The sequence below is a fragment of the Erithacus rubecula genome, assembly GCF_903797595.1.
Source record: "Erithacus rubecula genome assembly, chromosome: 9".
In the NCBI taxonomy this organism is placed as follows: Eukaryota; Metazoa; Chordata; class Aves; order Passeriformes; family Muscicapidae; genus Erithacus; species Erithacus rubecula.
The window spans coordinates 4,194,022-4,219,489 of NC_136660.1; the positions used below are offsets into that span (position 1 = coordinate 4,194,022).

Below are 25,468 nucleotides of genomic sequence, written 5' to 3' on the forward strand. Positions count from 1 at the left end.
GCTCAGTGTGTTTTGGTTCTTTTTGAGTCGGATTCACATTTTAGGGCTTTTAAAAATTAAATCTCAAAAAATTACTTGTTTTTTTTTTTTTTTAAATACAAGTAACACAGTCGGTTTTGATTCCTATCACGTTACCTTGAAAGGTAGTAAACTCTAAACTCAAAATTTTTCCAGAATAATATTAATTATTCTGATTCACACTGTGCAACGCTACAGAATCATTCGGAATAAACGCTAGGGATTGAAGCTTTATGTCACAAGAGAAGGGTGGGCAAGTCTCACCTTTGTGCTGCCTGATTGTGCCCAGCTCCCCTCCGAGGCTTCCCGTGCGGGGGTCTGTCGCGATAGGGGCGGGGCGCTGTCGCGACAGGGCGGCAGGGCTGGGGGCGGGTCCTCCCGCCGGCGGGGGCGCCGCTCGGAGCGGGGCGGGAGGAGCCCGGGCCCGCAGGGAGCGGCTGCGGCGGCCGCTCGGCCCGGCTCGGCTCGGCTCGGCTCGGCTCGGCCCGGCCCGGCTCGGCTCGGCTCGGCTCGGCTCGGCTCGGCTCCTCCTCTCCAGCCATGGGTGAGCGGGGCCGCCGGGGCGGGGGCCGGGGAGCGCGGGGGACGCGGGGCTCGGGCGGGAGCGGGGCGGTGGCGGGGCCGGGGGGATGGAGCGGCACCAGCGGGGCTCGGCTGCTCCTCCAGCCCGGCAGCGATGTCGCCTCCCGGGCCGAGCCTCGCACTCGGAGCCGGTGATGCTGGAGAGCCGCAAACAGCGCTTTATGGGGGGCTGCTGCTGCGGGGAGAAGAGCCCTGAAGAGCTTGTACAGTAGCCGAGCAGCAGCTCTGATTCAGGATTTCACACACCATCTTAGATTCTAAATTCTAAAAAAATAATTTATCTCTTTTTTTTTTTTTTTTTTTTTAACGCACACGGTAGACCACACTTTAAAGCAGACCTAAAATGCATTTCGCACCAGAAGGAACAGACAAGAGGGCTGATGATTAAAAGGACAGCAGACATAGAAGTCTGTCTGAGGAGAATCAGCTCCAGGAGTCAAAATGAGGTCACCTGACAAAGGAATTTTCATGATGCCTTTGGGGGAATAGACAGGATATGTAGCAAGGGAGAACTACCCACCTGAAGCCTGCATTGAGCAAGGCGTTTCCTCCACTGACACTTGTATTTCATCCTGTCAATAGCAATAATAAAATAAAATAAGCAGGATGTCTGCTTTGCCAGCAAAGGCTGCTGATTTTGCAAGCCCCACCTGTCCCAGGCAGGGATGCTGTGCTCTTGGTGGGGATGCTCAGTCCCAGAGCAGGGAGGAAGGAAGAGACAAAGCAGTGAGCTGTGGCTGCTAACTGGGTACAGTTTGGCCAGAGCTCTGTCTCTCATTATCTGATTGTTTTCTAACATCTTCTGTGGTTTTCTGTTGGAGTTCTGGGTTTTAAAGCAGTTTTTAAGGCTGTTGCAGGTGCATAATCTCAGTCATTCTTTTCCCTAGAAAGCAGAGGTAGGTTATGTTTCGTGGCACTAGGCTAGCTGGGTATTTGGCAGGCAACTAGGGAAACAGAATAATAGAAAGTAGTTTTCAGGGTTTCTAATATCCAATTCCTAAAGTCTGAAGGAAATGAGATAAGTCATTTCATTGCTGTTGAGGAACTGAGAAAATACCCATCTGTTATGATGATTTGGGTTCTTTGTGCTTTCTGATGTGCAAACAGATAGTCTTATACCAATACTCAGATCTGAAAAGGAGCAGGCTCACTTTTTTTTTTTTTTTCTCAGATGCAAATCTTTCTAGATATTTTGACATCTGTGTCTCAGTGTCTTCAAAAAATAAGTTTGTTTTTTTACTTTGCTTTAATTAAACAGTAAATCATCAACTCTTTTGTTTCTTTCCAGGTTATTTGGATGATAGTGAGTAAACAGAGGCTTGTTTTGTCTCTGAGAAAATAGGGTCTGGCCTGAATGTTTGAATTGCTTCATTATAAATGAAAATAAGCTTAAGAATTTCCTGAGCACTCTGTTCTCAGTAGCAGGATTTCAGAGAAGAGGAAACTTGTCCATTCTGTCAGATTGACATGATTTTAAAAAAGCTGTGGATTTTTTACTGACTAGATTTAATCTTCAAATGTAATTTTTTGCAGGGTACACTTCATAATGTTTACCAAAATCTTCAAGTTAAAGCAAAACCTTTAATTTTTAAGATTTTCTCTGTAGAAAATACTTGGTGGCCAGATGAGAAACTGAATTTTCATTATGTGGTGTTTTCCAGAAAATGCTCCTGGTTTAGTGGCAGAGACTCTAGAGCCTGTGTTTGTGTCACTGTGCAATTGTGGAAAGTGATTGTATATAAAGGTGTGATGTCTGTTTCTGTAGGTAGGCTGCAATACACCAAAGGAACCCACCCATTAATAGGAAGGCTGCTCTGATGCCATGGGAGGGGCACTGGCAGCCATGCAGCAGAGTTTGGAGTGCAGCAGGGGTGCTGTGTTCCCTTGCAGTGACCTGGCTGCTTCTGAGACAGTGTGGTCCCTAAGAACTGACATTTCCCAGCCTCAGGTTTCCAGTCACCTGTTGGAACACTAAGAATGTGTGTTGGGTGGGATGCTTTTCTGTGGCATGGTGGTTTCCAGTGGTTTCCAGCACCTAAGGGATTTGTTCTGTTGAGTTTTTTAGGGTAAGTTTTTCTTTGAACAAAGTGAACATGAAGCACTTTATTTCTTTGTGTCACTCCTAAAACTTGAATGAACCATAACATTTTTTCTCCATTGTCTTAGCTGTAAAGGACCCTACAGCTGTAGAAAGAGCAAATTTACTGAACATGGCTAAACTGAGCATCAAAGGACTCATTGAATCAGCCTTGAGCTTTGGGCGCACTCTGGATTCTGACTACCCACCTTTGCAGCAGTTCTTTGTTGTCATGGAGCACTGCCTGAAGCATGGCCTGAAAGGTGTGGAAATCTGTGCCTGTTTCTCATCCCAAACATGCCATTTTTTTTCCTTTCTTTCATAATGTGTAATGTTGCATAAGGAATTGAAAAAAAAAATGTAAATAGTCACCTTTTATAATGAATAGTGTAATTATTAATTCTTCACCATATATGTTTCCACATTTACCAACTTGTCCTTTGTACAGCATTTGTTGTAAGTGGTCCAGGGTTTACCAACTGCATGTTTGTATGTGATGTATATTTTTAGCTAGACATCCTTTTTGAATTATTTTTTTCTAGCATATCAATTTTTATAATCACAGCAAAGTAATTTTAAAGTTGGTTTTGGATACTGGTGAGCTGACCAGTGTCTCAGTGAAGAGTTATCTGGAGCTCTGGACTCAGCAGTCCAGATATTTTGAAGGAAGCTTCTGCAGTAATTTAAATTAATTCAGTTACTTGGTTTTTCTTGTCATAGTGAGAAAATCCTTTCTAAGTTACAACAAAACCATCTGGGGTCCTCTGGAACTCGTGGAGAAATTATATCCAGAAGCTGAGGAAATAGCAGCAAGTGTCAGAGATTTGCCTGGCCTTAAGTAAGTAGTATTGGTAAAATGCAGCAGGAAAATAAAGGACCTGACTGAGAATCTCATGATTTCATCTGACATTAATCAGGCCTTTGAAGAGCTAGCACAGGATGTTGGGGGAGAGCACAGGTGAATGGGAGGTAGAAAACAACAATGCAGAAAGGAGCAGGTTGTGTATTAGCCACTCTGCAGTCTGGAACTGCAGCAGACATTAATGAGTGTGGTCACCAAAGGCTGTATCAAACCAAAAGGTGACACACCAAAGAGGAAAGAATTAGGCAGCTTCTGAGAGTCTTGCCTGCACAGTCCTACTCAGATGTGAATTTGTTCTCTTCCCATTCCACTGCACTCTGCTTTTGTATTTAGCTTTATGATTGTCTGTACATGAAATTCCAAAAGGGCTTGGTTACACTGATAGATGTATGGCAGCATAAGGGTTCTCATTTATAGCTTTAGATCTTATCTAAAGCACACAGGCATGTAAATTATTATTTACCCTTGTGGCAGGCCAGAGGAAGTAATGACCCTTGCCAAGTGTGATACTCCCTTCCTATCCTGACAGAGCTTCTGAGGGGTTTTTCTTTTTCCTTTATGTGCTTACCACTTGTAAATATGCAAGCACTAGAAGAGGAAGTTATAAAGGTCCAGGTGGAATTTGCTGGATATTAGTATTTGCCAGTTATATCTGTCTTCATTTTTTTTTTTTTTTGCATTGCCTTCCTAAGTTAGCACTGAATTTGTGCACAGTTAAAGGCAGGATTGAGTAAATGTTGGGTAGAGTCAGAGAGTAGGAATGGGAAGGGAAGCTGCCACAGTGGCTTGTGATGGGCATCTGGTTCATTTTCTTGCAATTCCCCTCAACTCTTAATAAAAAGGAATCTCAACTGTTTGCAAGCATTTTACTTCAGCAGAAAACAGGACTTTTATGATTACCAGGCTCTTGTGCATTCTACACTCCTGTTTTTCCAGGGTCTATTCCCCAGCTCAGCTGAGCAGTTGAAAATCTTTCTGTTATCCCAAAGCTTGGAGTCAAAGCCTAAACATTATGGCTTTCCAGATGGTGATGCTCAACTAACAATTAAAAGCAGCCCTTCAGAAGCAGCAGTTGCTCCAGCAGTGGGCTGAGGAGGTGCTGCAGCCCATGATGTAGCTGATGTGGGACTCTTGTGTGTGCCCTTTGTTCAGGACCCCGCTGGGCCGTGCCCGCGCCTGGTTGCGGCTGGCGCTGATGCAGAAGAAAATGGCTGATTACCTTCGCTGCTTAATCATTCAGAGGGACCTCCTCAGGTAAAGTGTTCACTGCATTTTGTTTGCAGGTTGTTTCTAGAGGTTTAGTCTCCTAAAAAACAATCCTGCCTTCCCCCACTGTGCAGAATAAGCCCTTCATCCCTACCCATGTGTGTGGTTTGCACTGAGCTGCCATTGAAAGGAGGGCTCTTGCTTTGGAATTTGCTTCTTTTGGGCATTGCTCCCTTCTAGTATAACTTCTCCTTCCTGATGGAGTGATTAAAGCAGAAATTGAGAAAGATACTTCTTAATTTTAGTTTTATAAGCTATATATGTTTTTAAGATTGATTTTATGCCTAGATAACACTGGTATATCAGATGTTATTGGTGTTCAGCAGCTATGAACTGTCTTTTTCCAGTGAAAAGACAGTTTTTTACATAGAATCTAAAATTTTGTTTTAAAAGTGCAAGGAGAAGAAATTACAATCTCTGACAATCTCTAGTGAAGTAATTATATTTTAAAAACCTTTTTAGCATTTCAGCCCTTTATGTTTCTCTTCTATCCGTTTAATCTCTTCCTTGGGTCCTTGAATTTCAAGCATGTATTCATTAAATTCCAGGCATTTTTTCACAAAAGGTAATACTTTTGCCATTCTTCTTTTGCACTGCTTGCAGTACTTCTTAACAACTTAAGAGTTGTCTGACTCAGTTTGGCCAAACATCCATTTGTCATAGTATCCTCTTCAAAACTGGCTAATAGCAGGTGAATGGAAGAGCCTTCTCTATTTTTTTTTTCTTTTCTTTTAAAGTCAAAGTAAATCTTGTCACTGTCCCCACTGTGTCCCAGCCATCTGGAGCCTAAGGCAGTATTCTTGTTTTTAATAGCCTCTGAGATAAACCATGCACTTTGAATTTTTAAATATTTAAGAGCTGAAAGCATGAACAGGCCCAGTTCATCTTTAAGGATGCTGTAGTAAGGCTACAATGAGAGAAAATTAATATGTGTATGCCACTTATGATTAATTTATTGGATGTATGTATAATGAATATACCAGTAAGATGCAATTTTCTCCTTGGACACAGTGAGTTTTATGAGTATCATGCACTGATGATGGAGGAAGAAGGAGCAGTTATTGTTGGGCTGTTAGTTGGGCTAAATGTGATTGATGCCAACCTGTGTGTGAAGGGAGAAGACCTGGATTCACAAGTAAGTCCATCCAGGTAAAGGAATGTACATGCAATCCCTGAGAGGTTTCTGTACTTTTGTTTGTGAATTTTGTTCCTTTGGAGTGGTGACTTGTTAGAAATCCTACTAGGGACTGTTCAGGCTGTGATGATCCAGCTCCTGGATCTGTTGCCTTAACCTCATTATCAGCAGGGTCAGACCTTGAAATGGAGATAATGGTCAGGGTGCAAGGGTGAAGTTTTGTGCTTTGTCCTCAGCTGGGAGCAGCTGCAGCAAGGCAGAGTTCTTTCCATCTGACTTGTGTGACCCATCTTTTTCCTCTGTGGGACAAAATCAGTTTACCCTGCTTGGTTCATTTATTGTTGTTCTGGAACATCACAGGAATGATACAGGGACCTGAGACAAACACTCTCTCATAAGAAGGTGACTCCTTTCATTCTGCAAAGCAAGACTTGGAATTCTTCCTACTTTGAATGGGCTTTGACTTTTAACCCTGATCTTTTCCAGGAAAATATTAACAGATTCTGTTCAAAGGCAGATGCACAGGTATTTGTAAATAAATGTAGACTGTGATCAGCCCTGATTGGTTTTTTTTCAGCTTCTTGGTGGAAAAAAATCATAGTAGCTTTAATGCTTATTACTATATTCATATATTTGATGAAAAAACAGTTCCTCTGGAAAAGAGAAGTTACAGCTAGTTGGGTGTGTGGACTTTTGAATCATGTGGTTAACTTGTCCTCAGTTGTTTGTGCTAGTTACTGTGCAGTGTTAGTTTCAGGCACTGATCTTGTGTAAAAGAAGACATCACATAGACAGGCCTGTAATCCCAGAAAACTTATCAACTTGCTCTTAGTGTTGAGAATTAAGTATGTGTATTATAGACCACAAAATCTAGCTGCACCTCTGTTCTCACTGGGTGGCCTTGCTGCATGGGAGAGAAAACTCAATTTGAGGAGGTAGTGGTGGCTATGCAGATGAGATTCTGATTGCAGTGTGTCCAAATTTGTTTGTAAAATGTCCAGAATAATTCTGTTTGTGAAGAGTAGCATAAAAAAGGCACCTTCTGAGAGAAGCCAGAAGCAGCAGGTTTTATTAAGCAGAAAGGCAAAATTCTGAACCTTGATGGAAGTCACAGCCAGGGGCATATTTCTGATTTGTTAAAAAAATACTGCTCAGGGTGAAATGTGTTTATGCAGCCATACTGAACTGAAATAAGTAACTTTTATAGATAGGACATTTAACCTTATTTATTAGTGGTGGTGTTTTGCTTGAATAGGAAAAACATGTTTTTAAAAAGTTGTTGGAGAAGAGACTTTTTAGAAAAGACATGGACAGAACAAACAGGAACCTGAGGGGAGAGCATTGCATAAACCAAGTAAATATTAAACTTAGTAAAATCTTCTTTAAAGTGTTACACTTCAGGTTTTCCAGCTTCTGGCTGAAACTGGATGAATCTTAAAAATGCTGTAACAGGTTTTATCAATTGCATAAATTAATACAAGGCTGCAAATATCAATTGCACTTATTTGTATGATATGAAACTGTACCTTTGCTTTCCCCTAGGTGGGGGTGATCGATTTCTCTGTGTATTTGAAGAGTGATGATGACATTGGGAGTAAAGAAAGGTATGTCCTCACAAAATACCTCCTATTTTGCATGTTAACAAGCAATTTCTTGGTTGGGGCCTGTTCTTTTAGAAAAAAGTCAGGCTCCCTAAAGATGAAATTTTCTGTTTCTGAGAAAAATGCCCCAGTGTGTTGATCTGTGTTATTAGTTAGCTGGAAGAATATTTGCAGTCTGAAGCAAACCATCACCTACTCCCTCCAAGGAGTAGAGGCTGTGAAAAGGAACCTGCTGACCTTTAAGCCCTCAGCTTGGGATTTAGTCAGAATTTCCAGAGTTATGGCACAGTAAATAAACAGACTTCTCAGGCTGTGTGTTATGTTTCATATAGAGAAATTGTTTGCAGTTAAAGGATTGGATTTTTTTGTGTTTCACTGATAAAACAACACGTGTTTGTTGCCTTCATGAGTGTGAGATGAAGTTGTTTCCTTTCTTTTTAAAAACAATTGAGAGGGACATTTGCATATGGTAAATATATATACTTTCAGTGCATAATTTAGTACATAATTTTGTTAATTTTATTTTGTGCTTGCTTTAGAGATGTACAGATTGCTGCAATATTGGACCAAAAGAATTATGTTGAGGAACTAAACAGGCAGCTGAAGTAAGTATTTCTTTGAAGTGTGGATGTCAGGCCAGGTTTACAAGTAAATGCCTCTTGTACCACACCTTTGTGAGAAAACTCCAGAGAAAGAGCTGCAAATTCTCCATTTTAGATTTAGTGAAGTAGGAAAAGACACTCTCCTGGAGAGCTCAGTGTCACTCTTTGTGCTTTTGGACAGTCAAAACCTTTTTGTTTTTTTTTTTGAAGAAACATGAAACCAAGAGACCAGAGCTGTGAAGGTCCTTATAGTTCATAATTTCACAGGAATGAAAAGCTTGGTCTGGATTCTGTGTTCTATTTAACAGTTTGTCAAAAGTGGTTTTGAGTGTTCTAGTGTATCCATATGTGTTTATTTCTTTGCCTTTCAGAATATTTCAGTTTGTGGCTTTGGTGCCTAGGACTGAAACTGAATAAGCTCACTGCTTGCTAGGTTGAGGTTCCTGTTGAAACAATTCTCAGGAAAGCAGCATTTTCCCCTTTGCTGGATGAAACAAACCTAGTCCACCACTGTGTTTGTTACTGTGCAAATAGAAGAACAGTGATTTAAATTCTCTGAGGAGTATTGTACAGTCTGAGGAACTAAAAAAGTAAAAGACCCCAACAAACCCAAACCAAACAACAAAGCCAGAAAGAACTTCTGTAGAATCTGTAGCACAGCTGATCTAGATACTTTTTGAAAAGCAATTATCTTTTAAAATTTTTAAAGCTAGTAATCTGGATCATTGGTTACTATAAGGCTCCTGTTGGAGTAAGGATATTCTGCTTTGAAGTGGTGTCACTGAGCAGAAACCTCCAACAGCACAGAAAAGCTGAGCACATCAAATAGGAGCAAAATGGGAGTAAAGGAGGAAAAAGGAGCTATCACAATTGAGAGGAGCAGTGTGCAAAACCCAGGTGAGCCTCTGTGTGTTTTTGTACACTGGTTTATGCATAAAATTTCCTGCCAGATCGGGGATTCAGCAACTCTCCTCTTTGATTTCAGTTCTGCTGTTTGTGTTCAGACATCCTAAAATGCATTCATCTCTCTGCCCTGCTGTTCCTAATGAACTGGCAGCACAGAGAAGTATGTGAAAAAGTAGATGGTGTCACAGAATAGGTTTTGTGCTTCCCTGTGTGTGAAGTGCACCCTGGAAAAAAGGTGCTGCTTCCTGCAGAAATAGGCAATCAGGTTATGGAAAAGGCCTGGATGTAGTTTGATACTATAAAAAGCAACAGAGTAATAAAAGGCAGTAAAACTCTGTTGAGACTCCTAAATGAAGTCGAGAAACATTGAGAGAGAGGACCTAAGGACAAATCTCAAAAAAAATGCAGAGAAACAAATGATTTTACAAAAGAAATGTGTCTTGGAGGAAGAGAATCTGGAGGATGGTTTTGTTCTTTAGGGGGACCTCATTTACCTTTTGGATGCAATATAGTTAAGAGGATAAAAGAAAGGGACAGTGCATGGGAAGTTATAGCCAACCAATGAGTTTTAAATGACAGGGGTGACATTGGGAACTGGAAAGAAGCATATAAATGTCCAACAAAGGAGAGTAATTTTCTTATATTTAGGAAAACCTCCAATAATGGGAGCTGACCTCACAGCTCTTAACCATTTATCACTGTACCTTGCATTAAAGCTTTTGAGCTTGGTTGAATGAGTTTTGATGTAATCTTGAATACCATTGTTTCTTTTTCCCTTTCAGTAGCACAGTTAGCACTCTACATGCAAGAGTTGACTCACTGGAGAAATCCAACACTAAACTGATTGAAGAGGTACTTTTTTGTTTTAGTAATGTGTGGCACATTATTTTCCCTGAAGGACTGTTTTTCTAATTATACTTGCATTATTTTAAGCTATAGAAGTTCTGTATAATATATTCAGATACCTTTATTTTGGCCTGAAGAAGAGGAGCAGCAGCTGCAGGGATTTGAAGTCAGCTTGCCAGGTAGCCTCTAGCATCAGTACATTAATTCCATAGAACACTGCAATTTCCAACTTTGGACAAAATGAGGAGAAAATCCTTTCTTAGTGCCAACTGTCAGTCTGATTTGTGCAGATGACTGGTCTAGAATGGATGGCACCAGTTGCTTCAAAGAGACAGAAAGTAGTTCACCAAGCTGTTTCTGTTGCAGTTCTCAGCTTTAGCCAAAGGATTGTTTCTTGCTTGTTTCCTGGATGCTTATATACAGCTTTTAGGCTTGTCTGGTTCTGGGTTTGTGTTCAGAGCCTGTATTTCTGGTTATATTTGGTACTTCACTAGTTTCCAATATTTTTAGCTTTATAAGAGAGAGCACCTTTTTTAGTTAATGAAGTGCAAAATTGAAAACTCTAAATTCAACTGCTGAAGGGACAGCTAGCTCACTCTGGGAATAGTATAACCATACAAAGGGAAAATTTTTTTTTCTGGGTGTTAATTCTCTAGAGTATTCTGGTTCCTTTATAAACTTTCAGCCCAGCTGTCCACCTAGATTGATCCTTTGGCTTATAATTCTTAGAAAAGAAAATTAAACCTGGATGAACTTGAAGCCAAGTGGAAAGAAAAGATTGAGGATGAGGAAAGAGAATTGAGGGTCTTTAAGTCATCATGTATGTTTAATTCATAATGGAACAATGTAAAGAAAACACCTTCTTAACCAGACATGAAACAGTGAATATCCTGAGCATGTTGCTGCTGTGTAATGAGAGTGACTCATTATTAAAACCAGGAGTTTCATGCTTTCTTTAAAAAAATCCTCTGTTTGGCAGACAGGGAGAACAGAGCAGAGAATGTCTTGGTCTTGTATTAATCAGAATGTTTTTTCCTTTATTTCTACTCACAAAAGTGATCACAGTGCTCTTCTTTTTTCGCTTTTCAGTTAGCAATAGCAAAAAACAATATAATTAAACTTCAGGAAGAAAACCATCAATTGAGGAGTGAAAATACTCTGATTTTAATGAAAACACAGCATCATCTAGAGGTATGTTAGTTTTCCCACTTTTAATATTGTAACATAATGTGGGTAATTTTGGTTCTAAAGTTTGTACATCTCAGCTTAGCTTGTCCGAATCTGAAACAACTTTTATGAGGGACTTATTAAAGGGTTTATTAGATCTGTGGATCTTTCTAAATGGCATAAGTAAATTAAAATTCTGGAACACTAGATTGTTTTACAGCCATGTGCATGTGCAGTGTGTTGAAGTGCCACCAAAGGAGGACAGCACTGCAGTACAGATGTTCCTTTTGCTAGGTTTACTCAGTTCTCATTATCTGATGAGCAGAGTCAGCTCTTCCTGTGTTTGTCCTGTGCTTGGAGGACGTGTTTGTAGGTTTTTCTCCATATTCCCCACGAGTGTTAAATCCCTGCCCTTGAACTGCAGAAGCTCTGTGTGTTTGCAGGCAGCCAAGGTGGATGTGGAGGCAGAGCTGCAGACATACAAGCACTCGAGGCAGGGCTTGGACGAGATGTACAACGAGGCTCGCAGGCAGCTCCGGGAGGAGGCACAGCTGCGCCAGGTGAGCTCCTGCCACTGCTCAACACTCACTCTAGGATTCTGTTTTTACACAGCATCAGTGTTTCTATAGTATATTGCTGGATAACCCTTAGAAAACAGCCAGGGTTTTCTTTGGTAACTTTTCAGGTAAGCTTTTAGCTGGACCTTGATGCTAAATCGTTCCTGTGAAAATGCAAATACTTCTGTTCTATTTTTGTAATTAATATTTTGGCAACTCTGTACAGCATTGGCAGGATAGTTTCTTATGATGTGAGTTGTTTTCTCCCAAAGTTAAAATTCCCCATGGGTCAGTTAGTATATGAGTGCAACATTTATGGATAATTTGCAAAGGTAAAGAGGGGCAGAATTTCTCAAGTGGTAAAATAGGTGGTGCTGCGGTTCTATTAGAGTTTCAAACCAGGAAAAAAAAATCCATAGCTATTTAAATCCTTTGTGTTGCATTGTGCTTTATAGGATATGGAGAATGAGCTGGTGGTTCAAGTCAGCATGAAACATGAGATAGAGCTTGCCATGAAGCTGCTGGAGAAGGACATCCATGAGAAGCAGGACACCCTCATCGGCCTGCGGCAGCAGCTTGATGAAGTAAAAGCAATTAATGTGGAAATGTACCAAAAGCTGCAGGTAAAGGGACAGTTAAACTCCTGAAAGGATCACAGAGAGACAAATGCATTTTACCATTCTGGTCAGCTGTTCCCTGGAGTTTGGTTTCTTTGTATTCTTAGGTCAGCTTGACATTTTGGAACATTACCTATGTAAACATGGTTTCTTACAAAGAAGTTCTTAAGGCAGTCACTTACTGGGTTTAGGGAAGAAAAGAGCATGAGGATAAGATCATGGTCTAATAATATCCCATGTGAAATAGAGAGAGTAATAATGTACTGTAACAAGGACATTTTTTTGGCCTGCATTGTATAAAAAAACCAGAAGAATGTAGGCACATTAGTGAGGAGTTGAAGAGAAGCCCTGACTTTCCAAAGTAGGGAAAGTAAGACAAGAATATGTTAAATGGAAAAAAGCGTATTACAGTTTTGGGTTTAATTTCAAATCCATTAACAAATGCAGAAAATTTCTTAACTATGAAATGCCTTTTTTGGAGAATATGGATCTCAGGGACCCCAAATGCAGTTAACAAATGACCAAATACCAGTGAATTGTTTATGCATAACACAAATTTTATTTAGGGAATAAATTGTGAAAACCAGCACAACAAACCAGTCAAATCTATTGCAGAATGAGAGGGAAAAAAATCAGGATGCTGCAGAGAGATAACTGAAGTGATGGACAAAGGTTTCTACTTTCCCATCTGCAAATGTGAGGAAACTGGACCAGAGGATGAGAAATACAAATAGAGCTGGAGGGAAAAATAAGAGAATGTTCTCCAGTGTTAGGATATGGAAGGGTTGATTTGTAGAAGAACCTTGGTGATTTTCTGGACTGAGCTCTTTGCTCTTCACTGGTAAGGCTCTAATGGGCTGCTTGGTCAGTGAATTTAAGTTGACTTCTAAAAGTGATTAACTAAGGAAGGAAACCAAAGGGGAACATTTATACTTATTAAACAGCATCTATACTTGCAATGTATGAAACTGCAAATTTTCTAGGCATAACATTTTTAGATACTGTCCTCAAGGGTTTTTAGAAGACAAAACTTAAAGAGAATCAAAACTTGAAGCTATTTTTACCATTTGCCCCTTTAGCTACTGAAGAAAAAGCCCCCACCAGGTAATGGTGCCATGATACCAATTTCAGTTTGAACCTCTTTTGTAACACAGGTTTCTGAAGATGCTATGAAAGAAAAGAATGAAATAATTAATCGATTAGAGGATAAGACCAATCAAATTAATGCAACTATGAAACAACTAGAACAAAGGTACAGCCCCATCTTTGTTTCTCTTCATTCACAACTCCACCCCCTTACATCTTATTGCATTCCTACAATTTCATTGAAATGTAATTTTCAACTAGAACATTTAAACCAAACCTTGCTGAAGCTTCTAATTAGTGCTTTGCTGTTGGACTGTTGTTTTCTGTTTGACAAACACACTTGCTTTAATACAAACTTAATCTTTCAGTTTTCTTCCTCTACCATCTTTCTTCTGGTCCTGGCTTTCTATGCTGATATCAAAAGTTGCTCTTTCAGTTGTTTCAAAGCTCTGATTCCTGATTGCCTACATTTTTTTTCCCCACCTGAATGAAATGCAATAGAAACTGAAGCATTAATCTTGCTTATACTTAAGCATATGCTTAATATAAACATTAATGCCTTCAAGGATCACTGGTTGTTTGCTGGAGCTGTTGTAATTGTTGTCCATTGCTTTGGAAGTGTCATTATTTTCAATGACTTAATGAGTTTTCACACTCAAAGGTTGAAAAGTGAAAGACTAAAATTCCAGAATATAAATATACATGATGGTTAGATTGCATGTACTGCATAATATTAAGATGTGATTCACATGTTTTAATCTAGTGGCCTTATATGCAACATTGACCTTTCTAATTGTAAAATATAACATATCCATAAGCCCTGTCATGTTGGTGTTTGACATGTCTTTTTTTTCATTTAAATCTGATTATGAAAAACATGCTTATGTATTAAAAAAATTAGTGACATGAATATTCTTTTATTGACATCCTTTTTTCCTCTTTTTTCTTTTTCTTTTTATCCTTTTATCCCAATTTTTGTTTTTTACCATTTTGCTGCCTTCATCTGTCTTTGATTTTTGTCCACTGCATTCATGAAGTGACAAAGATCTGTTAACTCAAACTAGGACTATTGCAATGTCATTCGTCAAATGTGCCAGCAATGAGGCTCAGCACCAGTATAAACTTGTCAAAGACATATCATTCTGAAAGCTCCTCCAGATCTCTTGTGTTGAAATAATTGCTGATTAAACAGGACCTCAGAGTTGTCCAGTTAAAACTTGAAAGTGGTATTAGAAATCCTGCACTGTAACTGATCGTAGCTGGGTTCTGGTTTTATTTTCTGAAAGAACGTCATCTCCGATCTCACTTTACCCCTCCTAAAAAAAAAAAAAAAAGGGAAAAAAAAGTAAATTACTGCACTATTAATAAGCAGATGTAAGCTAGTTTTCTAATGCTATTGAATCACTTCTTTGTCAAATTTTATTTTAAAAGGTTAGGTGTCTTTACTTTGACTGCACAATTTTATGACACTTGTTTCTAATTAGCAGTTTTTCCAGTTCTTTGGTACTAAGAGATTTAGAAAGTAGCCCCACTGGCTAATACTTCCTTCTCCCCTGCTTACTCCTTTCACTTTTAGGCTGTATTTATCCCAAAAGCACACTCTGTGTTGGCTCCGTGGTTGTAACTAACATTGTTTCCTTGAACACAGTGGCAGGGTTGGAGGCAGGGGGCTGAGCTCTCTCAGGAGGATGGATGCAGGAAAAGAGGGTGGTGCCAACATCCCTGCTCTGTGTGTGCAGTGAAGGAGTGGCAGCCTTTGGACAGCTAAAGCACAGCTCCACCTCCCTGATGGAGGACACTCTTATGGAGCAGAAATCTGTTTGGAGCCTGGTTGGTGAGGGACTTCAGGCAGAGCCAGAGTGCTGCAGCAAATTCTGTCGCTGTGCCTCCTGCCTGGGAGGGGGAGCAGTGAGCAGGATTTACAACTGGGGCCCAAATCCTGGACCTGCCTAACCTGTTTGTCAGCTGAGGATCTTGCCTGGCTGTCTCTGCACTGAGATCAACACCTGTGGTTGTGCCCAAACCCTTTTCCTCTCTCCACCCATCATTAGGCAGCCTTTACAGCTCCTATTTCTGCTGTGAGCAGCTGCTTGCCTGCATTGCAGAAAGAAGAGTTTAGGCTGCTGACTGCCCTTAATCAACTCCCTGATGTTTGCTCTGAATTTATAGTAGAAGCTGTCTGGGAAAATGATCTTGGAGTTTTGCAGCAGAAGGGGATGTATTTGGAAAAGTGGGGAGAGGATGCAATAATACAGAAAGGATTTCTAATGCATGGTTATTATTAGCTTATTCCTTGGTTTGGAGGCAGAAAGAGACTTTAACATGAGCTGGTCAGTGAGAAATAACTTACCTTCCATCTTCAAAGAAAACCCAAACCAGGAACACTGAATAGAATAGCAGGGTGACCATGGCAGAAATGGGAGCCTTATCCACCTCACTGTCATCTATGCAAACAAGTATGTGCCCCAGCATCACCTGAATGCCAGATCCAGCTGCAAAGTGCAGCCAGCCCAGCCTCTGCCTGGGTGTCAGCAGTGCAGCCAGCCCTGCTGCTGGGCTGGGGATGATGCTGCAGCTTTTGGGGAGCAAGCTCCCTTTCTGCCTTGCTCGTGGGAACAACTCTGCAGTTGATTTTGTGGTTTAGGGAAGGGTTTAATGTGCTTTTGGTGTTGATGTCTTGTGTAGCTTCTGCATGGGGAGGGATCTGCTTTTGCCCAATATTCTCCCTCCCATGGCTTGGCCCTGTGTGCTCTGCCATTGCAAATGTGGCTGGGAGCATTCTTTAGGCCCCTGGAGTAGCTGAGTGAGATGGTGCACCTAGTTTAATTCCAGCCTTGTTCACTTGTTTGCTGGCAGCTTTTGGGAAGTCCCTGTGGTGCAACTCCATCAGCAGAAGAACAAATGCAGACATGCTGCTGACACATCTTTTTAGCTGACACTGGGGGCTGGGAGCAGCTCTGTGCTCAGTGAGCTGCTGGGAAGTGACAAATCCACCATCTCACTGATGTCTCCCACCACTGAGAGGCCCTTGAGACAGTTTTGCAGAACACAGTGCACCAGGTGGGACATTGACTGGGATTTTACAGGATCTATTCCCCATGACATAGCACAAGTGTCCTTCTAGCACATTTACTTTTGTTGTAGCCACAGTGAGCTAATGCATTCCAAGGGCAGTGTCAGCTGAACAAACCTGGAACTCAGAAAGAAAAGTTTATATCAAACAACAATCCTTCATTTCTTGATTAATCATTTTGATTTCTCTATAGTATGGAGCTATTTTAACCAGTGTAAGAATGCATTATTTTTAATACAGACTATTTAAATGAATTATGATGTAGTCGAGGTAGTTCTGTAAATGTAGTGGGACCTGTCAGGGTGTGTTTGTTGTATTAGGCTAGTCAAGTTTTTTGCTGTCTGATTGCAGTGCTCTGTATGCAACCTTATGCCTCAATTGTTTTGAGCTGCTTTTGCACAACACATGCTCTGCCCTGTCTTGATGGGTGATTAGTGCAAGCCAAGTACTTTTACAGAAATTACTTGGGGCAAGAAAAAGCTTCAGAAATAACACATGAACGTTTGCTAAAGGAACAAGAAAAGCATCAAATTAAATGCTTTGATTCTAAAATATGTATCATGCTTTGGCACCTGTTATTCATGAGCATAAAATAAAATAATTACTACTTACAGTGATTATTCTCTTACTCTATGCAAAACCCAGGAGCTAAGTTCTCTAGGCATTGTATGGATTTCTCGTTTGAGTTTGTGAGTTTCCCCCAAACTTTGTTTTTATTTAGAAATGTTTCTATTTCCCCATTTTTCTTTTATTTGTCTTCTTCACCCTCTACACCCTAGTTCTAGCTTCAGTTTTACCCAAAGTTGATTTGAATTACACCAGATTGCAGCAAGCAGAGAAGGCACAAATGGAGGCTGAGGCTGAGGATGAGAAACTTAAACAGGAATATGTGAATAAATCTGAAAGCCTGCAGAAGGAATTCTCCCAGAAGGAGAAACAGCTGTGAGTATTTCTTTCCTGTTTGGAAAAATGCATGGCAGTAAACATTCTACATTGCAACATGTCCTCTGTCCCAATACAGGCTGCTTGTTGTTGAATGGTTTTGAACAGAATGTAAATACTGAAGATATTTGTGTCAGGTATTGGCAAGGCAGAAGAAAATATGTCATTCCAAAGAAGCCAAGCTGCCTTTGGGTGCCTCAAACAGCTTGAAAGGAAGGGGAAGAACATTATTTCTTGGCTAAAAGTGCCAGCTTAATTCAGGAGGAAATTATCCTGAGTGGGGGAAAATATGTAGTAGAGCAGTGGTAAAACACACTTTTAACAAAGCCCACAAGTATGGAATAGTGTAGACTTAACCAGAAGTGGCACAACAGTAGTTTGATCAATCCAGTTTAAGGATGAGGTAGAAGTGGTTCAACTGCACAGGAAATAAAAAGTGAAAATCCAGTGGAGACATCAAAATTAAAAGCTAATGTACAAGCCAACCCTGTAGTCTTTCTCCTGTTACATCCTTCAGAACTAATTTAAATCACTAATGTAATGTTAGAAGCTCCCTGTAAGAACAGGTGTTTTCCCTCTTTGGGAAAATAAAACATCAGCTATTTAAGTGAATATTTGGCACAAAGACTGGGGCTTAAAAATCAGTGATTTCCAATTCAGTTATGAGCCCTCCCCTGCCTCTCTCAAAACTCTGAATGTCAATCCACTTGTTCAACTGTCATGACAAATGTTCACTTTGCTACCACAGTCACCTCTGCAGATTTGGGCAAAAGAACAGTTCAGACCCCAGCCTTAGAATTCTGCAGTTCTGAAACCTCCAGGTCATGTTCACTTCTTTTCCAGCCAGATGCTGAGGTAGTGTCCCAAAATGTAAGTCTTTCCTTTAAAAGTGGGTTTGGTTTTAAAACAGGAAAATTAGTGTGGATGTAGGTTTCCCATCAAAAGACCTTGCATGAATACTCTCAGATTTTTTTTCTCTTCTCCTGTGTTGGCACAGTTTAGATTTAGAAAGTTGGACAGTGTGCTTCCACCCTTTGGTTTTTCCATAACATCCTGAACACCAACTCTTTCTTGAAACCAGTAGTAAAATTCCAGCTAGAATGGGCCTTCAATCAGAGTATCCCTAATTCCTTTAACTGAAGTTCAGTTTAGCCAATGGAATCTACATTCCCTCTTCATGCTGAACCTCAGCTGTGGAGAAAGCTCAATAAAAATAGTAATTTAAAATCCTTCCTCCTTTATTTTCAGTTCTGTTCAAAATTCCATAAACCTTAGTCTAAAATAGAAGAGTCACATCTAAGGGTGTAAAATGAAATAACTTTTATGGTGTCAGAGACACCTGCAATGACTGTTTGCATCACCAATGACACTGTGGCTGTTTGGTTTGGTTTATTTTATAAACAAGATGGGTAAAGTTAAGGGGCTTTGCCTTGTGCATGTTTTAAAAATACTTCAGAATTTTGTGGTTAGTCTTCTCTTAGTCATTTGTTTCAAAGGTCAGCTCTTCAAAATTGTGCCATATTCCTGGTCCTTTAAATAAACTTTCTTTGAACAGCATTTTCTAAGCAACAGTGCTTGGTTTATGACACTGATGCCTAAAATATCATTATATTGACACATTATTTTCTGGTTTAGAAAACGTGTAAATTAATAGTTTATGATGATAATCGTCTCTTGCACACAGAAATAAACTCAGTTTTGTTTTTAAAAATGATACCCAGTGCACAGTGATTTTTGTTGTGTTTTCCCTGCTCCAGGCTTCAGCTGGAAACAGATCTGAAGATAGAAAAAGAGTGGCGGCAAACCCTAGAGGATGATCTTCAGAAGGAAAAGGAAACTGTGTCTCATCTGAGAACAGAGACCCAGGAAATAGTTAACCTTAAGAAAGTAAATTCTGCAGCAAATTTTGACTAGTAATTTTGAAATTGATTGCAAAGTTAGTTATGGGTTTAGACATGGTATTTTAAAGAATTTGTGGAAATAGATAAGAAAGATGAAATGGAATTGAAGGGAAAAATGAGCTTTTTACCCCCATTTAGTCCTCAGATCAGAACTCAGTACTGTGGATAAGGAAAAATGAAATCCTTGTTTTCCCTTCTCAGCTGTGTTGAAGGCTCTGTCTTCTCACTGTACTCATGGCTCTCTGGTGCTTTCAGGCTCTCCAGTCAATCAGAATTTCTTTTCTCCCTGGAGTGGGCTAGAGAATCAGAATTGCTCCTTTCTTTATCTCTTGGGGTCCAGGAGAGTTTAATCCTGAGCAGTTGCTGTTCAGGTTGGATTTGGAGGGAGTGTGAGGGATCACTCATGCACTTGGCTTTCTCAGCAAGATCAGCTTCAGTAGGAGCAGCTTTCTAGGCAGTAGGGCAAGCAAAATTTGATAATAATCTGGTTTCTTATTATTATATTTGTTTTGTTTTGTTTTAAGGAGTTCCTTAAAGTTCAGGAGAAGAACAAGCAACTGAAGAGCATTTGTGAGGACCAAGAAGCTGCTCTCCAAGAACTGGCATCCAAGCTGAGCGAGTAATTTCATTATTCATGATGATCTATACATATTTCTGCCATATACACTTGAATTAAGAAAAATAGTGGGATAGTGGTAATGCATATTAGACCGTAAATGACAACATTATTGTTATTTTGGTAACTAACCAGTTACCAGAAGTCAATGTGTCTTAGGTCAAGCCTAAATCTGCCCAGTCTGCAGAGGTTGGAAGGGGTCACCTGGCCAGCAGCACCCTCCTTATTGTGCAGAAGCTTCATTTAGTGATCTCTGTCTTCTCAGTAGTTTTGCTGTGATTTATGTGGCCTTTGATGCCCTGTAGGATATCTTTGTGTGTGTCTCCTGTGACTCAGTTCTCAGTGAGTTGGCATTGGAGGCTGCTTCCTCTAAAATGACATAATGTAGTCTTGTACTCTTGCTCACAGGACTTGGTTTAAACATTTTTAAGTACCTAAGCCAGCTTTTTGAGTTGTTAGAGCATAACTGACCATGCAGAAGTTTGAAGTAGCATTGTCTTATTCTTTAGATCAAAGCTGAAAATAGAAGATATAAAAGAAGCAAACAAGGCGCTGCAGGTCAGTAGCACTTTCAGAAATTTATTTTAAACTGTTCTTTTTGAAATGTTTCATAAACATGAGAAGACTTCTCTCCAACAGCAGCTACTCCAGAGAGACTCACTGTATGATTTCCTCCAGTGGGAGAGAGTCACAGACTCCCTGTAACCCCCTGGAAAAAATCCATTTGCTTTTGATTTTCCTTGTGTGATGCACACCCTTCTATAATTTACAGAAGGTATCTGGGGCAGGATGTGAAATTAGCTGAGTTTGAACTCCATGGTACTTCTCAGTGATCAATAAATACTTGATCATCCTAGGGAATAAGTAAACTTGTAGCACCAAAGATGATAAAATGTATAATGTCAGCAGGTTTGGAACTTTCTTAGGGACAGCAGGGAGCACTTGAGAGCAGAGATTTTGTCTGCACATGTTTGATCATCTGGTGTCACCTGGCACAGTAGTGCAGTCCAGGTGAAAATGTCTCAAATGGCTGAGCAGACTTCTGGGTTCATTAAGTGGTTTGAACAGAAGGAAATGAGCAATTCCTGACACTGTCCTGGTTTTTTTGGCTTCCCTGCATCTTGAGGACTGTGATGAGCAGGGACATCAGCTTCACTCTGAGGCTCAGGTGCCTTTCTGCTCTTGCAGCTGAGCCACTGCCAGCTATACCCCCTGGAGCATGTTCTCTCTGCACCTATGCTCTGTGTTGTCCCCTGAGGTTTTGCAGTGTTTTGGAGCAGTCCTGTGCTGCTTTAGAGTGTCTTTGTGACATTACTCTGGTCCCAGGACACTGAGCATTCAGACAGTGAATGTTCTGCTCTTGATTTCTTGTCCCTGGAGCTCAAAGTTTAACTTCAGCACATACATATAATTATGATAATTTTTTTTCTCCAGGGCCAGGTTTGGTTGAAGGACAAAGAGGCCACTCATTGCAAGCTCTGTGAAAAGGAATTTTCACTTTCCAAAAGGAAGGTAAAACTTTAACGAGATTTCTCTCAACTTGTTTACAAGTGTTATGTAATTATTATTACAAGTGTGATGTAACTATCAATTATCTTTAAGGTGTGGCATGAAATGTCAATGATCAGGTGAATGCAGAGTTATTTTTGAGCTATTTTCCAATTCTTTGATACATACAATGCAGCTGGGCCCTAATTTCAAAAGAAACAGTGTCATGGTGAAGTTCCACAAAGCAACCTAGTTAAAAATTATCTAACTTTTGTTATCTCAAACTCTTATCAGCTCTGGCACTGCTAGAATTTGACATGTGTAGAAGTCTTTTTATGGCATTTCTTATATACTAGAGTAAGAAAATACAAGTTTATTGTTATTTTAGAGTAACATATGACATTAATTTCTGTGCTTTATTAATGTGTGCAGGAAGTTTTCTTTACCTTTTTATGTTAAATCTCAATTAGCTACCTGGCAGAAGCATCCACTGTTTCAGATATTGTTCATGCTGCATTTTTCTAGGATTGCATCATGGTTGGGATGTGGGTGAATTATCTTTTGCAAACTGACTCCATGCTCAGACCTAAGAAGTGAAAGGAATTCTGTTTTGGATTGCTCTGTGTGTATTGTTTGTTGGTATGCAATTACCAGGTACATTTCCATTGTAAACTTAATTTTTTCATCTTGTGCCCATGGTTTAGCATCACTGTAGGAACTGTGGGGAGATCTTCTGCAATGCCTGTTCTGACAATGAGCTGCCTCTGCCCTCTTCACCAAAGCCTGTCCGGGTCTGTGACTCCTGCCATGCAATACTTATACAGAGGTGCTCTTCCAATGTGCCATAAGATATTCATTAATTCTGGTATTTAGCTCATCCTGTACAAACCACAACAGCACCTAAAGAATGTACAGCAGTTAATTCCAGGTTAATTTCAGGTAAGCAGTGTAGAGTTGCAATTTCAAGGTTCTGTGGAGGAGTTACTTCTCTGCTTCCTCTTGAAACAAGTGGAGACAATGGGACCCAAATGGAAAAAGAAAAAACCCAAATGAGTACAGCTTTTTTGGGAGGCAGCAGAGCAGTTTATACAGGAGACTCAGTGTTAATGTATTGGATGAGTATGTTAGTTGTTAAGATGATCTGGAGAAAGGCCATACTCTTACAGGATGATGTGCCACAAGTCCCATCTAATTCTGCCACAGTGTGCCTGGGATAGGTGTTGTGGAGCAAAACCATGCAGTAGCTGGTTTTAAATGGTTCTGGAAAGAAGTATGGCAACTAATGCAGTGGTGTGAGAAGTTATTGCCAAATTCTGAGTATTCCTTCACTCCCTCTTTGGGGCAGGGTTTGATACATCCCAGAATATTGCACTGGCAGCTGTTCTGTGCAGTGCCAGGTGTAAGGGGAGCTTTGGTCAGCCAGGGAACAAACAGTGCCTCGGGGCACTTGCTGAAGGAAGCTGTGTTTTGTTGAATGATTCTTTCACATGAACTATTAATGTGATATATCCGTGTTTCCATTGGAAGAGCTGTTCACCACAGACCTCTTGTCTGACATTGTCTGTAACCTTGAACAAGTCTCTGCATCATTTTCATGCAAGTCATGCTCTCAAGATTGTATGTGCAGTCACTGCACAGCTCTGGAAAGGCTGGGATTAAATACTGGGAATCACATCCTTTCTGTGTTAACAGGGAGGCTCTTCCCTATTTTGTCACCATCTTGCTCCAACTTTCAGTCAGTTCCTAAACTTCATTTTTTTGCAGAGCACTTTTGAGTCCTTCTCAGTCTAACCACTCTTGTCACTGATGGTAACTTTTGCTGGAAGTTAATATCCTTGTTCTTTTCATAGGCAAATAGAAATAATATCCTTTGGTCAATTGCTCTCTCTTCCAGCTCATTGCACTGCTTGCACCTTGTTTAGCTTGGCTTTGTCTCTGAGGATAGGGATTTTGTCAATATCCTAAAAGCTAACATAGTTCTTCTTTTTAACACCTCAATGTAGTTGCTTATGTAGCTTTTGTAAAGGAAAATGTTCTAAAAATGACATGATAGAACTTTTTGTAAAATACCACACAAATACTTGTAAATCTGTAAATAACTTTTGGAAAAAAATAAATTTAAGTTATCTGAGAATAATGTCACTTAACTTAAATTTGTAACTCGGAGTATTTTATTTTATTATGACTTGAGTTGCTTAGACAGTCCTTACCTGTGCTGGGGAGTGGGGTACCCTGCACAGACTCAATCAGGTGCTGCTTATGTGCTTCCTGAGTGTTTCCAGGTGGGCTTTGTGTGGGGCAGGCATGGAGGCAGCAGGGGTTGATGCAGGATAGAGGTGGTAGGATAAAATTAATCTGCACTGCTTTAATGAATCATTTGTCAAAAAGGATGCAAGTGAATAGAAAAAATTTCAAACAAGAATATAGTGCATTTCCATAATGTGCAATAAATTAATTTGTTACTTATCTGCCATTTTTTCCTCCCCTCTGTGCTGTCCTATTTGCATAGGAAAAGTGTGTAATTACTGACTGCAGGTAAGACTTCTGCCTTGAACAAAATGAATGCTGGGTGTTCCACATGGTTGCATTTCCCTTGGCATCAAACTACATACCTGGCCTGCTGTTAAGGTTTTTTAAGGTTTTTTTCTGCTGTTATCTTTGTCTGTAAAACCCTGCTCTCAGAGCACAGCAAGAGCTGTGGGGCACAGGCAGAACCTGGAACCGTTCAGCCAGGATGAGAGCATTTCCTCCCTCTGTGGAGCTGAAGCGGTTCCTGCCTTGCTGCTGCTGCCGGCAGGGCTCGGGCTGAGCCCCGCCCAGCAGGGCCGCGCTGCCCGCTCGCTCCGCCCGCCCGGGCGCGCAGCCAAGGCCGCGCTCAGCGCCGGCAGCCGGGGCTGCAGCACTGTGTGCTGACACTATTCCCCTCTTTCTGCACAGCAACAGTGGCTCAAGTGGGTAAGAACTCCTTTTCCCTCCCCTTGCTAGCCAACGCTGCTCCAGTGCCTGGAAAGGTTCCTGTACCAGTCAACGTCTTCAGCTCTTCGAGTCCCTTTGACACCCAAACACATTCTCTAGTGAAATAAACTCCATTCTCCTCTCTCCCACAAGAAGACATTTATTACAGATATTAACACAGTACTAGCAAAACAGGTGACAGACTTGCAATACCCAAGATCACATTTGACATTTTTAAGGGAGGCATTGAGGACAAAGCAGTTAATTTGGGAGGAAACACTGGCTCAGAAGAATAAATACCTTTTTTCCATTACACACCAGGTATGTTAAGTGTCTTCAAACAATAAGTTTCTTACATATCTTACATGTCACAAATGCACAGAAAGTTTTATCAACGTGTTGGGGTTGTGTGTTACTGAAAAGTATTGGGCCTATAGATATTTTAGAGATCTTGGCTTCCAGTAAGCCCCTATGCAGAAGGGCTTGGCAAACTTTGAACAAATACAGACAAATCAGCTCTGTGCAGTGGAAAAAAAAAAAAAAAAAAAAAAAAAAAAAAGCTGAACCATGTTTAAATACAGAAAATTCAAGAAAGAAAAATAACTTGCTTCCAGATCTTCCACTCTTCCTAAAAGCATGTTTGTGAGAAAAACGCTAAGTAAAAAGCATCAAATGAACAGTATTTGACCTACACTGTGTTAGCTCAAAGCTGTGCTAGTGTTTCAGTTCAATTTGCAGGTTACACGTGTGAAATGCAGGCTCTAAAGCACTACAGCAAAGCATGGAAATAAATGTGGCTGCTGGGTGTGGTGCTGCTCCTCTGCAGAGGTGTGCATTTGCTGGGGGTGCTGGCAGCAGCAGGAAGAAGCCAGGACAATGTGAGCCTCCACAGCTTTATGCTGTGCTGCAGTTACTACATACAACTCATCAAAAGGGTTTAGGAAAGCCATTACCAAATAAACGAACCTACTCATCTACCCATCTCCCCTTAAACAAGTGACTTTAAATTTGTTCACTAGACCAAGATTACATAGAATTGAATCAGTGTTCATAGGAGTTACAGCACAACCACCTTTATGGAACCATAGTACAACATTTTAAACCGACTGTAGTCTTGAATATGTAATACATCCTTAGGAGTAACTAGTATAAAAAGTATCAACATCAGTGG

The 25,468-nt window shown here is 40.5% G+C and overlaps 1 protein-coding gene across 4 annotated transcripts; it reads left to right on the forward strand.

Moving 5' to 3' along the window:
- The first annotated feature begins 422 nt into the window (after positions 1-422).
- RUFY2 (RUN and FYVE domain containing 2) lies at positions 423-23,479 on the forward strand. Of its 4 annotated transcripts, none has more exons than XM_079311870.1 (18): positions 423-562; positions 2,767-2,940; positions 3,398-3,515; positions 4,692-4,793; positions 5,817-5,940; positions 7,483-7,544; positions 8,081-8,146; positions 9,832-9,901; positions 10,985-11,086; positions 11,506-11,622; positions 12,075-12,242; positions 13,391-13,488; positions 17,218-17,337; positions 19,095-19,224; positions 19,763-19,857; positions 20,364-20,412; positions 21,289-21,366; positions 22,047-23,479. In XM_079311870.1, exons 1-18 carry the CDS (start codon positions 559-561, stop codon positions 22,188-22,190), a joined length of 1,821 nt encoding a protein of 606 aa, XP_079167996.1. In that variant the 5' UTR covers positions 423-558; the 3' UTR covers positions 22,191-23,479. The 4 variants fall into 4 exon arrangements, 3 of the variants coding, with proteins under 3 accessions (XP_079167996.1, XP_079167998.1, XP_079167997.1); XM_079311871.1 differs by lacking the exon at positions 423-562 and adding an exon at positions 2,649-2,666; XR_013775006.1 differs by lacking the exon at positions 20,364-20,412.
- The last annotated feature ends 1,989 nt before the right edge of the window (positions 23,480-25,468 follow it).

Bases quoted from the DNA above. Each gene is read 5' to 3' on its own strand.
- RUFY2 (XM_079311870.1), top strand. The intron at 5,941-7,482 runs GTAAGTCCATCC...GCTTTCCCCTAG, and splicing joins GAGAAGACCTGGATTCACAA to GTGGGGGTGATCGATTTCTC. The intron at 13,489-17,217 runs GTACAGCCCCAT...GAATTACACCAG, and splicing joins ATGAAACAACTAGAACAAAG to ATTGCAGCAAGCAGAGAAGG.